A 16,453-nucleotide genomic window follows, 5' to 3' on the forward strand; every position below is an offset into this window, starting at 1 on the left:
TAGTTCACTCCTCCCTAATAGTGACAGATGTATCCATTAGTCTTCCTGCCCATCCTCTGACCTCCACAGATCACTTACTCTCTAGTTCCTCTACTGCAATAATTTTTTAACTTTATGGAGACAACTATCCTATCACATTTATACTTGTCTTTATTCCTTTCTTATCTGTATTTCCATCTTTGCCCCTCTGAGAGTTCAGAGTCATCCTTATAATCACTGCTTTGCAAACACCCTTAACTTTCTTGCCTTTTTCTCCCATTATCCTATTTGCTTAGCAAAAGCTAAAACTGATGGAACTGTCCCCTTGCGCGAACCCAATCAGCAGCACATTGCTGGAAATCACATCCCACACTGACTGGCTTTTCTTTACATTGATGTCACTAAACCTGAAGGGCACTCAGTATTGCCTGGAAATCCTACTACATTTTTCTGGTGAGTTGCAATTTCATAACTTCTCTCAGAACTATCGAACATTCCTAATTTTCAACTGACGACCTTCAATAAGTGTACAGCAGGAGAGAGGAACTCCCTTGTCTTCAACCACAGATCTACAATCCCCATTACCAGATTTCTATCTTATGACTTGAAAAAAAAAAAAAAAAAGTCGCTCTGCCTCTCAAAGGCCTTCCCATCTCCTTCCAATTTTTTTCAGTGATTTCCTTCCTATGTGATTCTCCCACTTTCCTTCATCCATTTTTCTCTCATTACTGAATCAGTCCTCTCCTATGCAAACATATTCTTATAATTTCCCATTATAAACTGAATTTTTAAAATAATCTGTTCAACCTTTTTTTACTTTCTGCATTATGTATTTTCTTGCTACATTTCAATCAGCAAATATTCTTTGTGTTATAGCTTTTAAATCAAAGGCCAACAAATCTCTAAATATTTTTGACAGATGTGGGGAGGGACAACATATAAGCATTCTGACAAATACAAACAAATTTTGCAGGAGAAGTAAAAGTTTGGGATACATCTTTGGGATTTATCAGTATACAGATGTATTTAAAGTCCTGGATCTGGATGAGACCACAAACATTCCAACGTTTCAAGCAGAGGTTAAAAACTCAATGTGTATAGGAGTATGGGGGTAAGACAAATGGAGTAATCCATCCTGGAATTGGAGAGTAATGGGATTTGTGGCTAACTATGCACTGCTTGTTCACTTTAAAGTATTCTATTTCAAAAGTGTTAAAACATTGTGCCAAAAAAAAAAAAAATTGGTTTCTGCAAACCACATTTGAGTCATACTTGGGTCGACAGCTTACAAATTCTGATTCTAAGGTTTAACAAAGGAAGATAAAGCAGCAAAGGATACTGAGAGAGAACAGCCAGATGAGTAGAAAGAAAACCAGGAGAACCCAAGAAAGGAAATAATTTAAAGAAGTTATGTAATGATTAATAATAGTGTCAAATGCTATTTATTGCACCTAAGGTGAGGACAGAAAAGTATTCACTGTATTCAGCTACATAAATATTGCTGGTGATACTTGCTTTCAAACGGTTGGGGTCAGAACACAAAGTAGATCAAGTAGAAGAACAGGCAGATCCTAGCCAGTGTAATAAAGCAAAAACAAAAAAAAAAGAAAAAGAAAAAAAGAAATGACAAATCTATTTAAAAGGAAAAAACAAAACACAGTTGATACAACTCTGCACAGAAACTCCTAAAGAATATATATTTTTTAAAAAGCTACTAAAACTAGTAAGTGAGATTAGCAAGGTCATAGGACACAAGGTCAATACAAAAAGTCAATTATACTTCTATACACTCATAATGAATAATCAGAAATAGAAATTTCTAAAAATACCAGTAAGTCTAACAAAACGTGTAAGATTGGCACACTGAAGACAGCAAAACATTGATGAAGACATTAAAGAGAAATAATAAACTAAAAGAACTGTCATGTTTATGGATTAGAAAATTCAATATTGTTAAGATGTCAAAATTCTCTTTAAATTGATTTATAGACTCAATAAAATCTTAATAACAAATTCCAGCAGGCTTTAAAATATAAATTGGGCAAGCTAATTCTAAAATTTATATAGAAATTCCAAGATCTAAAATAATCAATTCTCAAAAAGAGGAACAAAGTGAGAAAACTCACACAACCTGATTTTAAGACAGTATAGTTACTAAGAGTGTAATACTGGCATGAGGATACATATGTAAATCAATGGAATAGTGTGCAGAAATAGACCCATAAATATAAAGTCAATTAATTTTTTTACAAAGATGTCAAGAAATCCACTGGAAAAAATATAGCAAATGGTGCTGGAATAACAATTACATATTTGTATACAAGAAAATACAGCTTGAATGCTTCCTTCACACCATATACAAAAACCAACTCAAAATGGATCTTAGACATAAATGTAAAACCTAAAACTATAAAACTTCTGAAAAAGCGGTTCTGAGTTGGGAGAGATTTTGACACACCTCTTCCTTCAACTATGGAACATTTGGCAATGTCAGAAAACATTCTGGATGGTTTACAACCTGGGGGACTATTACTGGTATCTAGTGGGAAGAGGCCAGGAATGCTGTTAAACATCTTAGGATACACAGGACAGCCCCCTACAATGAAGAATTATGCAACCCAAAATGTCAATAGTGCCAAGGCTGAGAAACCCTGTTCTAGAAGAAAACATAGAAGAAAAATCTCAGTGACACAGGGTTAGGTCAAGATTACTCTGATAGTACACAAGACGTACAAACTACAAAAGGAAAAAAAAAATCAATAAACAAGTTTTATCAAAATTAAAACTTCTGTCTTTCAAAGACAGGAGAATACAAAAACATGCCACAGACTGTCTTTGCAAAAGAAATAACTGATAAAGGACTTGCATCTGGAGCTATAAAGAACCCCCAAAGCTCAAAAAATGAAACAAACCAGCCATAAAAAATCAGGAAGAGATTTTAACAGATCTCTTACTGAAGAAGAAACATGGGGGGGGGGCAAATAAGCACACAAAAAGATGCTAAATATCATTAGTCATTAGAGAAATGCATGTTAAAATCACAGTGAAACACCATAATACACCTTCTAGAGTGTCTAAAATTAAAAAAAAAAAAAAAGAAAGAAAAAACTGATGATACCAACAGCTGCCAAGAATGCAGAGTAACCAGAACTCTCATATACTACTGGGATACAAAATGGTACAGTCACTTTGGAAAAACAGTTTGGTACTTTCTTATAAAGTTAAACATACAGTTACCTTATCACTCAACAAACCCATTCCTAGCGGTTGTTTTTGTTTTTTGTTTTTGAGACACAGTCTCATTCTGTCACCCAGAACGGAGTGCACTGGCACCATCTTGACTCACTGCAACCTCTGCCTCCCGGGTTCAAGTGATTCTCCTGTTTCAGCCTCCTGAGTAGCTGGGATTACAGACATGTGCTACCACACCTGGCTAACTTTTATATTTTTAGTAGAGACGGAGTTTCTACTACACCATATTGGCCAGGCTGGTCTCAAATTCCTGACCTCAAGTGATCCATCCACCTCAGCCTCCCAAAGTGCTGGGATTATAGGCGCGAGTCACCGCGTCTGGCCATTCCTAGGTATTTGCCAAGAGAAATAAGGCAGTATGTCCACCAAAAAACCTATACACAAACAGAATACTACTCAGTAATAAAAATTAAAGTGGACAAATTATTGATACATGCAACAACATGGATAAATCTCAAAAGCTAAGCCAAGTGAAAGAAGTCAGATTCAAAAGTCTATATACACTATATTATTCTGAAAAGGTAAAACTAAAGAGAAAGAAATTGGATAAGTAGTTGCAGGGACTAGGAATTGGGGAAGTAACTGACTACAAAGGGGCACACAGGAACTTTTTGTGAAGTTCCTTTTTGTGAAGGCAATGTTGTCTATCTCAAATGTGGTGGTGGCTGCATGACAGTACACGTATGTCAAAGCTCACTCGACAAACTGCACACTTAAAACAGTAAATTTTGATATATTTAACTTATACCCCCAATAAACCTGACTTTTTAAAAATGAGGATAGGATATTTAACGTATAGACAACTCTTAAAAATTTCACTGTAACAGGGAGCAAAATATTGACCAAAGCAGTAGCTGGAAGGGAATAGAGGACGAGACATTTGTAGTAAGGTAGCTGGTGATGACAAGGTCTAGACTGTGATCATGGAATGAGTAACTACGTACAGGTAGGAGAAGACTGGAAGGAGATATGGAAGTAAAGATTGCTGGAGGTGGCTGGGCGCGGTGGCTCAAGCCTGTAATCCCAGCACTTTGGGAGGCCGCGACGGGCGGATCACGAGGTCAGGAGATCGAGACCATCTTGGCTAACACGGTGAAACCCTGTCTCTACTAAAAAATACAAAAAAAAAAAAAAACTAGCCGGGCGAGGTGGCGGGCGCCTGTAGTCCCAGCTACTTGGGAGGCTGAGGCAGGAGAATGGTGTAAATCCGGGAGGCAGAGCTTGCAGTGAGCTGAGATCTGGCCACTGCACTCCAGCCCGGGCGACAGAGCGAGACTCCGTCTCAAAAAAAAAAAAGATTGCTGGAGGTTAGATGAAGTATCTGAGAACTTCAGGCACTGAATGGGAAATGTATGTTGAAGTAAAAGAAACCAATAAAAGAGAGGAAAACAATGTAGCAAGAGCCAGTTTTTCATGAATAAATAAAAGTAACTCAGATGACAGTAACAAAGATGAACAACAAAAGTACAAGAAGGAGAAAAGGAAGTGAACTAGAAAGCGGCATAATGTTCCAGCTATTCTGAGGAACCCAGGCATAAAGGATGAAATGAAATGCTGTAGGGTCCATCATGGTTTGCATTTTATGAAACAGGAAAAAAAGGAAGACATCAATTTTTGGACTGTGCTCTACCAAAAATATGCCCTCAGAGAATATTATTTAGAAATACATCCCATTATGTTTCCTAGGGCTGCTATAACAAAGTGACACAAACTAGGTGGCTTAAAACAAGAGAAATTTATTATCTCACAGTTCTGGAGGCCAGAAGTCTGAAATCAGGTGTTGGCAGGGTCATGCTCCCTCTGAAGCCCCTAGGGGAAGGTCCTTCCTTGCTACTTCTACCTTCTGGAAGCCCCAGGCATTCCCTGGATGTGGCAGCAAAATTCCAATTTCTGCCTCCATCTTCACATGGCCATCTTATCTTTGTATGTTTTTCTCCTCACATGGTGCTTTCGTCTTTCATAAGGACACCAGGCAGATTGGATTGAGAGCAAACCCTACTCCAGTGTGATCTTAAATAATTACACCTGCAATCACCAATAAGGTCACATTCTGAGGTACTGGGGATTAGGACTTCAACATATAATTTGGGAGGGCACAATTCAACCCAAAACAACCCTCTTCCATTTAATGGCCCCAGGTACTATGCTTTTTATGCTCAGGGATTGTCTTAACTACTTTCCCTCAGTGACAGTGTATCTCCCTTCCTCTATATCTTGCATCTAACAGGTAATCACTGCAATTTAAAGAAAATTGAAGGTAATAGAAGAAATCTGATACTCAAGTTATTAATCAACCTTAGATATTTAAGCATTATTAGTAACACTACATTTTTCCTCCAATAACTCTATATGAGCTTTTTTCCTATCTGCTCGTGACTGTTCCATTTCTTCAAAGTTTATAACTATGTTCTAGAAAAGTGTTTCTCAAAGCGTAGCCCAAAAATCCCTGAGGGGCACTGACACCTTTTCAGGGACTGAATGACAGCCTCCTTTCCCTAACTCCTTTTTCATCTATGTAAGGCCAGACTGTCTTCATATACTTCAACCAAAACAATACATCCTAACAAACGAAATGCAGAGCAGACTGAGAATCCAGCTATGAGAGGTAATTTATGTATCAAATTGACTGGGTCATGGAATGTCCAGATACATGGCTAAACATGATTTTGGATATGTCTGTGAGGGGTGTGTCTGGTTTTTTATGTTTTTTTTTTTTTTTTTTTTTTGAGACAGGGTCTCGCTCTGTCACCCAGGCTGGAGTGCAGTGGCACGATCTCAGCTCACTGCAACCTCCACCTCCTGGATTCAAGTGATTCTCTTGCCTCAGCCTCCCAAGTAGCTGAGATTACAGGTGTGCACCACCATGCCCGGCTAATTTTTGTATTTTTAGTAAAGACAGGGTTTCACTATGTTGGCCAGGCTGGTCTTAAACTCCCGACCTCAGGTGATCCACCCACCTCAGCCTCCCAAAGTGCTGGGATTACACGCATTAGCCACTGTTCCTGGCCTGTGAAGTGTGTATGAACGAGATTAACATTTCTGTTTGTTTGTTTTTCTTTTTCTTTTTTTTGAGACGGAGTCTCACTCTGTCACCCAGGCTGGAGTGCAGTGACCGGATCTTGGCTCACTGCAAGTTCCGCCTCCCGGGTTTACATCATTCTCCTGCCTCAGCCTCCCATGTAGCTGGGACTACAGGCGCCCGCCACCTCGCCCGGCTAGTTTTTTTGTATGTTTTAGTAGAGACGGGGTTTCACTGTGTTAGCCAGGATGGTCTCGATCTCCTGACCTCGTGATCCGCCCGTCGCGGCCTCCCAAAGTGCTGGGATTACAGGCTTGAGCCACCGCGCCCGGCCTGAGATTAACATTTGAACCTGGAAACTAAGTAAAGCAGGTTACCCTCTCCAATGTGGGAAGGCCTGATCCAGTACCTTGAAGGCCTAAATAGAACAAAAGGCTGAGCAAGAGAGAATGTACTCTCTCTGCCTGATGGTCTTCCAGCTGGAGGGTATTCTACCTTCAGATTCAGATCAAAACTTACACCACGGGCTTTCCTGGTTCTCAAGCCTTTAGACTTGAATTGGAACTACACCACCAGCCCTCCTGGGGCTCCAGCTTGCAGATCTTGGGACCTCTCAGTCTTCATGATCACATAAGCCAATTCCTTATAATAAATATCAATAAAGAAATATATATGTAAATATGTAAATATTTACAGACAAATGTAAATAGACAGACAAATGTATCTACTCCATCCTATTGGTTCTGTTTCTCTGGAGAACCCTGAATAATACACCAACTGAGTTCTAGTAAGCCAGAATTTAAACAATGCTATTCTTCCAACTAATTTTTTTGTTTTGCAAAATAGTCATTTTTTACTTTAAAATATACTATTTGTGGTAATATGTAATAGGTTTGTTCTTTCAAAATAAATTTTAAAATAAATATTTTTAAATGTTTTAATTTCTTGTATGCTAAATATCTATACAGATAATCCACATAAACAAAAGCTCCTAAGACTACTTGTGAAGAATATAAAGAGTCCTGAGGCCAGGCACAGTGGCTCATGCCTGTAATCTCAATAGTTTTATGAGGCCAAGGCGAGAGGATCGCTTAAGGCCAGGAATGAGAGACCGGCCCAGTAAACATAGAGAGACCCCATCTCTATAAAAAATTTTTAAAATAAAAATAAAAGTCCTGAGATCTGCCTTCAAAAAAAGTGAACTGCTCTTCTACATATACATAAAGTTTACAACAATCTATTAGAAAAATAGAATATTTGGCCGAGAGTGGTAGCTCACTTCTGTAATCCTAGCACTTTGGGAGGCCAAGGTGAGGGATCATTTGAGGCCAAGAGCTCAAGACCAGCCTAGGCAACAAAGTGAGACTCCATTTATAAAAAATTATAAAAAAAATAATTAGGTGGGTTTGATGGTATATGTCTGTAGTCCCAGCTACTCAAGAGGCTGAGGCAGGAGGATCACTTGATCCCAGAAGTTGGAGGGTGCAGTAAGTTATGATCATGCCACTGCACTCCAGCCTGGGTGACAGAGTGAGACCCTGTCTTAAAAAAAAAAAAAAAAAAGACAGAAAAGAAAACAAAACAGAATATTAGTGAATATTAATTTATTTATTTCCATTCTTCAAAGCTAAATCAGAATTTCTTGTGCTGCTTATCAAAAAAATTAAAAGTTAGCCAGTTACAGAAGACATACCTGATCATCCCCAGAACCCTGCTGAGCTGTTGTTTCCAAACAGACCACATTAGTATCAGAAATTTGTGTCCTACTATTGCCTTGATATAATGTCTGTTGCCATACATGACAGGTCAATGGAACAATCTGAAAATCAAAAGCAGACTTAAATAGAGTAATAACACAATCACTATGATTATACAACAAAAATAAACTAATATTTAGACCATATTTCCCAGTTCATAAAGCCCTTTCACATATATGATATTTTGATTTCACAACCATTATACAAGCTATTATCCTTACTTAAAAATAAGGAAACAGGGACTTAAGGTTACTCAGTTAGGACACAATATACTTTTGCATAAACCACAGCAGTTCCTTAACCTCCTTTACCCACAGAGGTAAAAGAAGCAAACAGAAACAAGCAAGTTGTCTATTTTTAAATCTTACTGGTTGAGACAGTTAAAACTCAACCCCAATAATAGGGATTGAAATCAACTCATAGCACAGGAAGTGGGAACAAAAGTCAGGATCATTTTGTGAAGTAAGGGGTTGGAGCAGCACTCTCCTACTAGTGAATGAAGGCAATAAAAGTTGTGGCCATAGCCCAAGGCTGAAGGAACACAAATGGACAGATTACAGGCAATAAAACAAAAATGACCTGGTCAAGCCACCCACTGGTTCAGGGATTGGTTCTTGAGATTTTTCCCAATATCCCTGAAGAATAAGAACCCAGAGTTTCCAATGTAAGATTTCCTTCTAAAGAAGCAGCCATAAGGGACAAAGCAGAAACAACCACAAAAAGAACGCAGGTAGAGAAGGCACACAAACAGAAAACAAAATAACCCTCTTACTAAAAATTAGATTACAAACTATACTTCTGAAGGACTTTAAAATAGTATCTCAGATCCTCCAAGAGATAAAGAAAGATACAAGGTGCACAGTGGCTCACACCTGTAATCCCAGCACTTTGGGAGGCCGAGGCAGGAGGATCACCTGAGGTCAGGAGTTCCAGACCAGCCTGGCCAACACGGCAAAACCCCATCTCTACTAAAAATACAAAAATTAGCCGGGCGTGATGGCATGCACCTGTAAAAGGGAAAATTAAAATATTCACAGATAAACAAAAGCTGAGAGAGTTCATTACCACTAGACCTCACCTGGAAGAAATGCTAATGGCAGTCCTTCAAGTTTAAATTAAAGGATGCTAGATAGTAACTTTAATCCATAGGAAAATATAAAGTTCTCTGGTAAAAGTAAATATATGGGCAAATATAAAAACATATTATTTTAATTCTGGTGAGTAACTCCACCTTAATTTTTTTATAGGATTTAAAAGACAAAACATAAAAATTAACTATAAATCTACATGCTATGATTTGAGTATCTGTCCCCTCTAAAACTCATGTTAAAACTTAATCCACAACATGGCAGTATTGAGGGGTGGAACCTTTCAGAGGTGATTGGGTCATGAGGGATCTGGGCTTTCATGAATGAATTAATCATGAGGGCAGATCTGAAAGGCTTAATGACTTGATGGATTAATGGATTAATGGCTTATCATGAGAGTGGACTGGTAGCTTTATAAGAAGAGAAAGACAGACCTGAGCTAGCATGGCCAACCCCCTCACCATGTGCCCTGCACCACCTCAGGATTCTGCAGAGTCCCCACCAGTAAGAAGGCCCTCATCAGGCCCTCACTCTTGACCTTGGATTTCTCAGCCTCCATAACTTTTTAAAATAAACTACCCAGTTTCAAGTATTGTTATAAGAAAGAGAAAACAAACTAAGAAAGTATGTTAATGATTAAACAATATATAAACATGTTACTTGTGACACTAGTAAAATGTTGTTAACAGGGTACTAATACTTTGGCCGGGTACAGGCTCATGCCTGTAATCCAGCAATCTGGGTGGCAAGGCGAGCAGATCACTTGAGGTCAGGAGTTTGAGACCAGCCTGGCCAACAATGGCGAAACCCCATCTCTGCTAAAAATGTAAACATTAGTCTGGCATGGTGGCCTGACTACTTGGAAGACTACAAGTCCCAGCTTCTTGGAAGACTAAGGCAGGAGAATCACTTGAACCTGGGAGGTGGGGGTTGGGGGGCAAAGCTATAAAGGACTAGAGTTTTTATATGTGATTGAAGTGAAGTTGTTACTAGTTTAAACAGGTTGTTATCCTCCTAAGTTTTATGATATTCTCATGGTAACTACGAAGAAAATAGCTATAGAATATACACAAAAGGAAATAAGAGAATCAAAATATATCCCTACCAAAAAAATTGACTAAACAAAAAGAAAGGTAGAAGGGAAGGAAATGAAAAACAAGCTATGAAAGGACAAAGAAATTACCAAAAAAAAACCCCACAAAAACCCATAGGATTAGAAAACAGGACCCAACTATATGCTGCCCTTTAAAAGACACTTTGGAACTAAGGACACACACAGCCTCTAAGTAAAAAGATTCAAAAAGATATTCCATGCAAATGGTAACCAAAAGAGAGCAGTAGTAGCTACACTAATATCAGACAAAATAAATTTTTAAAGAAAATTGGGCCGGGCGCGGTGGCTCAAGCCTGTAATCCCAGCACTTTGGGAGGCCGAGACGGGCGGATCACGAGGTCAGGAGATCAAGACTATCCTGGCTAATACGGTGAAACCTCGTCTCTACTAAAAAATACAAAAAAACTAGCCGGGCGAGGTGGCGGGCGCCTGTAGTCCCAGCTACTCGGGAGGCTGAGGCAGGAGAATGGCATAAACCCGGGCGGCGGAGCTAGCAGTGAGCTGAGATCCAGCCACTGCACTCCGGCCTGGGTGACAGAGCGAGACTCCGTCTCAAAAGAAAAAAAAAAAAGAAAACTGATACTATAGACAAAGAAGAACATTACGGGGTCAATGCACAAATAAGATATAATAATTATATATGTATCAAACATTGGAGCTCCTAAATACTTAAAGCAAACATTGATAAAATTGAAGGGAGCTCTCCAAAAACAGTGACAGACTTCAATAACCAACTTTCCATGATGGATAGAACAATGAGATCAATAAGGAAAGAAAAGACCTGAACAGCACTACAGACCAATCGGACCTAACATACATATACAGAACATTCCACCCAACGACAGCACAATATACATTCTTCTCAAGTGCACATGAAATATTCCCCAGGATACGCCACATGTTAGGCCACAAAGTATTAGGTATCTTTTCTGATCACAACAGAATGAAACTAGAAGGTAGCTGCAGAAAAAAAAAGTGGAAAATCAAGAAATTTGTAGAAATTAAACAACAAACTCTTAAAAAGACAACGGGTCAAGGAAGAAGTAACAAAGGAAATAAGAAAATACATTACGACAAAAATGAAAGCACAAAATACCAAAGCTTATGGAATGTAGCAAAAGTAGGACTAAGAAGGTAATCTACAGTCGTAAATGCCTATATTAAAAAAAAAATCATGTCAACAATCTAACATTACACCTTGAAGAACTAGAAAAAGAAACTAAACCCAAAGTGATTATAAGGAAAAAAATAAAAAAGATTAGAGCAGAGAAAAAGAAAAGAGAAGAGAAAAACAGTACGAAAAAATCAAGAAAACCAATACTTATTTGAAAATATCAACAAAACTGACAAACCTTTAGCTAGACTGACTAAGAAAAAGAAATGCCTCAAATAACTAAAATCAGAAATGAAAGAGGGGATGACATGACAACCAATGCCACAGAAATAAAAAGGATTATAGGAGAATACTATGAACAACTGTACTCCAACTAATTGGACAGCCTAGAAGAAACAGATCAATTCCTAGAAACACACAGCCTACCAAGACTGAGTAACAAGAAAAAATAAGAAAATCTCAACAGACCAGTAACAAGGAAATTGAATCAATAATCCAAAACCTCCCAACAAAGAAAAGCCCATGGCTGGGTGCAGTGGCTCACACCTGTAATCCCAGTACTTTGGGAGGCCAAGGCAGGAGAAACGCTTGAGCTCAGGAGTTAGAAACCAGCCTAGGCAACATGGTGAGATCCCGTCTCTGCTAAAGATACAAAGAAAATAGCTGGACATGGTGGTGCTTGCCTGTGGTACCAGCTCCTTAGGAGGCTGAGGTGGCAGGATTGCTTGAGCCTGGAGGGCAGAGGTTGCAGTGAGCTAAGAATGCAACACTGCACTCCAGCCTGGGTGACAAAGTAAGACCCTGTCTCCAAAAAAAAAAAAAAAAGCCCAGGACAAGAAAGCTAGCTTCACTGGAGAATTCTACCACACATTTAAAGAAGAATTAACACCAATCCTCCTGAAACAATCCCAAACAATTGCAGAGGAGGGAATACTTCCAAATCATTCTATGAGGCCAGCATTATCCTGATACCAAAGTCAGACAAAGACATTAGAAGACTATAAACCAATATCCCTGATGAATATTGATGTAAAAATCCTCAACAAAATATTACCAATAAGAATTCAGCATATATTAAAAGGATTACACACCATGACCAAGCAGAATTCTTGGAATACAAGGATGGTTCAACATACAAAAATTGATCAATGTAATACACCACGTTCACAGAAGGACAAAACCACATGATCATTTCAAATGAAACAGAAATAGTACTTCACAAAATTCAACACCCTTTCATTATTAAAAAAAAAAAAAAAAGTCAACAGACTACAAACAGAAGAAAACTACCTCAACATAATAAAAGCTGTATGTCCCACAGCTCATATCATACTCAATGGTGAAAAACTGAAAACTTTTCCTCTAAGATCAGAAACAAGACAAAGATGCTTGCTCTCACCCTTCTACTCAACACAGTATTGGAAATCCTACAAAAGCCATTAGGCAAGAAAAATAAATATAAATTGAAAGGAAAAAAGTCCTATATACTGAAAACCCCCTACAAGACTCCAAAATCGACACTGTTAGAATAAACAGGCCAGGCACAGTGGCTCACGCCTGTAATCCCAGCACTTTGGGAGGCCAAAGTGGGTGGATCACTTGAGGTCAGGAGTTTGAGACCACCCTGACCAACAATGGCGAAACCCCATCTCTGCTAAAATACAAACATTAGCCAGGTGTGGCAGTGCACCTGTAGTCCTAGCTACTTGGGAAGCTGAGGCAGGAGAATCACTTGAACCCAGGAGGTGGAGGTTGCAGTGAGCAGGGATCGAGCCACTGCACTCCAGCCTGGGCAACAGAGTGAGACTCTGTCTCAAAAAAAAAAAAAGAAGAAACCCAGTAAAGTCACAGGATACAAAATCAGTATATGAAAATTAGTTGCACTTCTGTACACAAATAACTACTTATATGAAAAAGAAATCAAGAAAACCATCCCACTTACGATAGCACCAAAAAGCAAAATAAAAAGACTTAGAAATAAATGTAACCAAGAAGGCAAAAGATCCACTGAAAACTGCAAAACTAATGAAAGAAATTAAGGATGCAAATAAACAGAGATATTCCATGTTCATGGACTGAAATAATTAATAATGTTAAAATGTATGTACTAGCCAAAGCAATACAAAGTCAATGCAATCCTTATGAAAATTCCAATGGCATTTTTCACAAAAATAGAAAAAAAAATCTAAAATTCATATAGAACCACAAAAGACTCTAAAAGAGCCAAAGTAATTCTGTAAGACAAAAACAAAGTTGGAGGAAGCACACTTCCTGGTTTCAAATTATATTACAAAGTTATAGTAACCCAAACAGTGTGGTACTGGAATAAAAAACAGACACGTAAACCAGTGGAACAGAATAGAGAGAGAAAAATAAACCCAAGCATATATGATTCGCTAATTTCTGACAAGGGCACCAAGAAGACACAATAGGGAATAGAAGGTCTCTTCAAATAATGGTGCTGAGAAAATTAAATTTCCACATGCAAAAGAATGAAATTGGACCTTTACCTTTCAGCAAAAATCAATTCAAAGTTGATTAAAGAACTCAACATGAAGACTTAAAACCATAAAACTCCCAGAAGAAAATACATGGGAAAAGCTCCTTGACATTTGTCTTGGCAATTTTTTTTTTGGATATCACAACAAAAGCTCAGGCTACAAAAGCAAAAATTGGTAAATGGAACTAAATCAAGCTAAAGAGTTTCAAATCTAAGTAAACAACAAAATGAAAAGACAGTCTACTACAGATGAGGAGAAAATATCTGCAAACCATATAATATCTGATAAGGAATCAATTTCCACAATATATAAAGAACTCATGCAACTCAGTAGAAGAAAAACAAATAATTTAATTTTAGAATGGGCAAAGGACCTGAATAAACATTTCTCCAAAACAGAAAAAAAAGAAAAGAAAAATGGCCAACCAGCATAGGAAAAGATGTTCAACATTACTATCATCAGGGAAATGCAAATTAAAACCATAATGAAATATCATCTCACACTTGTTAGAATGGCTATTATTTAAAAAACAAAAAGATTCAAGAGATAAGTGTTGGCAAGGGTGTGGAAAAAAGAGAACCCTTGTACACTGTTGGTGGCAACGTAAACCAGTGCAGCAATTGCAGAAAACAGTGTAAAGTTTTCTAAAGTAATTAAAAATAACCATTGGGCACGCTGGCTCACGCCTTTAATCTCAACACTCTGGGAGGCCAACAAGGGCGGATCACTTGAGGTCAGGAGTTTGAGACCAGCTTGGCCAACATGGCGAAACCCCGCCTCTATTAAAAATACAAAAATCAACCAGGCAGGGTAGTGCACAACTGTAACCCCAGCTACTCAGGAGGCTGAGACACAAGAATCACTTGAATTCGGGAGGCGGAGGTTGCAGTGAGTTGAGAACGCACCACTGCACTCCAGCCTGAGCAACAGAGCGAGATTCTGTCTTAAAATAAAAAAAGAAAGAAAGAAAGAAAGAAAAGTACTACTGTATGACCTAGCAATTCCATTTCTGGGAAAAACCTAAAGAAAATGAAACCACCACCTCATACAGATACCTGCACTCCCGTGTTCATTGCGCATTATCACAATAGCTATGAACACAACTAAAGTATCCTTTAATGAATACACTATGAGATACACACACATACACTCACACTCAGACACATACACATACACACGCACACACATACACACGGGGAGGGGAAGGGGGAAGAGGAGGAATATTATTCAACCTTAAAAAGGAAGGTGATCCTGCCATTTGTGACATGAATAAACCTGGAAGATAGAAAAATACTGCATGATCTCACTTATATATGAAATCTATTTTTTAAAGTCAAGTACAAACAAGTAGAAGTGAGGAACAGGGGAGGAAATGGGGAGATGTAGGTCAGAGGATTCAAAGTTGCAGGTACGACGGACGAGCAAGTTTAGCAATTCAATGTAAAATACAAGCACTATAGTTAATAATATTGTATTATATTTAGGATTCTTGCTAAAAGGAATTTAGATGCTTTTGCAACCAAAAAAAGGCAGTAACTGTGTGAGATAATGAATATGTTACTTTGCTTGACTATGGCAACCATTTCACTAGGTATATGTACATCAAAACATCATGATGTATAAATATATACAATAAAGGAAAAAATAAACTAGAAATCAATAACAGAAAAATAGCTGGAAAATCCCAAATACTTAAGAGATTAAACAACGTATTTCTAAATAGCATGTGAGTCAAAGAAGAACTCTCAAAAGAAATTTTAAAATATTTTAACTAAATAAAAGAATTCAACTTATCAAAATTCGTGATGCAGCAAAAGCAGTGCTAACTGGGAAATTTATAACACTGAATGTATATATTAGGGAAAAAATCTGAAATCGATTATCAAAGCTTCCAACTTAGGAAACTAGAAAAAGAAGAATAAATCATATCTAAAGTGAGGAGAAGAAAATAAATAAAAAGTAGAGCAGAAATCAATGAAATTGAGAACAGCAAATAAAGAGAGAAAATCAGTGAAAGCTTAAATGCTGGTTCTTTTGAAAAGATCAATAAAATCAATAAACCTCTAGCCAGGCTAATAAAACAAGATAAAGGATGCAAATTATAAACATCAAAAATGAGGCCAGGCATGGTGGCTCACTCCTGTAATCCCAGCACTTTGGGAGGCCAGGCAGATCACTTGAAGCCAGGAGTTCGAGACCAGCCTGGACAATGTGGCGAAACCCTAAATCTACTAAAAATGCAAAAATTAGCCAGTCATGGTGGCACACACCTGTAATCCCAGCTACTGAGGTGGATGAGGCACAAGAATCACTTGAACCCAGGAAGCAGAGGTTGCAGTGAGGGAGATTGCACCACTGCACTCCAGCCTGGGTGACACAGCAAGTTTGTCTCAAAACAAAGAAAAAAGAAAGAGAGGACATCACAACAGATCCCATGGACATTAAAAGGATAATAAAGGAACACTATAAACAACTCTATGCCCACAAATTTGATAGTCAAGATAAAATAAATGATTTCTTAAAAGAGACAATCTGGGCCAGGCGCAGTGGCTCACGCCTGTAATCCCAGCACTTTGGGAGGCTGAGACGGGCGGATCACGAGGTCAGGATATCGAGACCATCCTGGCTA

General features: G+C 38.2%; 1 protein-coding gene across 1 annotated transcript in view; it reads right to left on the reverse strand.

Annotated features, from left to right (window-relative positions):
- The window catches only part of ALMS1 (Alstrom syndrome protein 1), a 217,901-nt gene that overhangs the window by 184,199 nt on the left and 17,249 nt on the right, over positions 1–16,453 (reverse strand). Inside the window, exon 2 of the mRNA XM_011945507.1 lies at positions 7,944–8,069. Within this exon, the coding sequence (XP_011800897.1) occupies positions 7,944–8,069 (126 nt within the window). The remainder of the gene's footprint in view (positions 1–7,943; positions 8,070–16,453) is intronic.

The sequence above is a fragment of the Colobus angolensis genome, unplaced genomic scaffold (genome assembly GCF_000951035.1).
Source record: "Colobus angolensis palliatus isolate OR3802 unplaced genomic scaffold, Cang.pa_1.0 Scaffold24, whole genome shotgun sequence".
Taxonomy (NCBI): Eukaryota; Metazoa; Chordata; class Mammalia; order Primates; family Cercopithecidae; genus Colobus; species Colobus angolensis.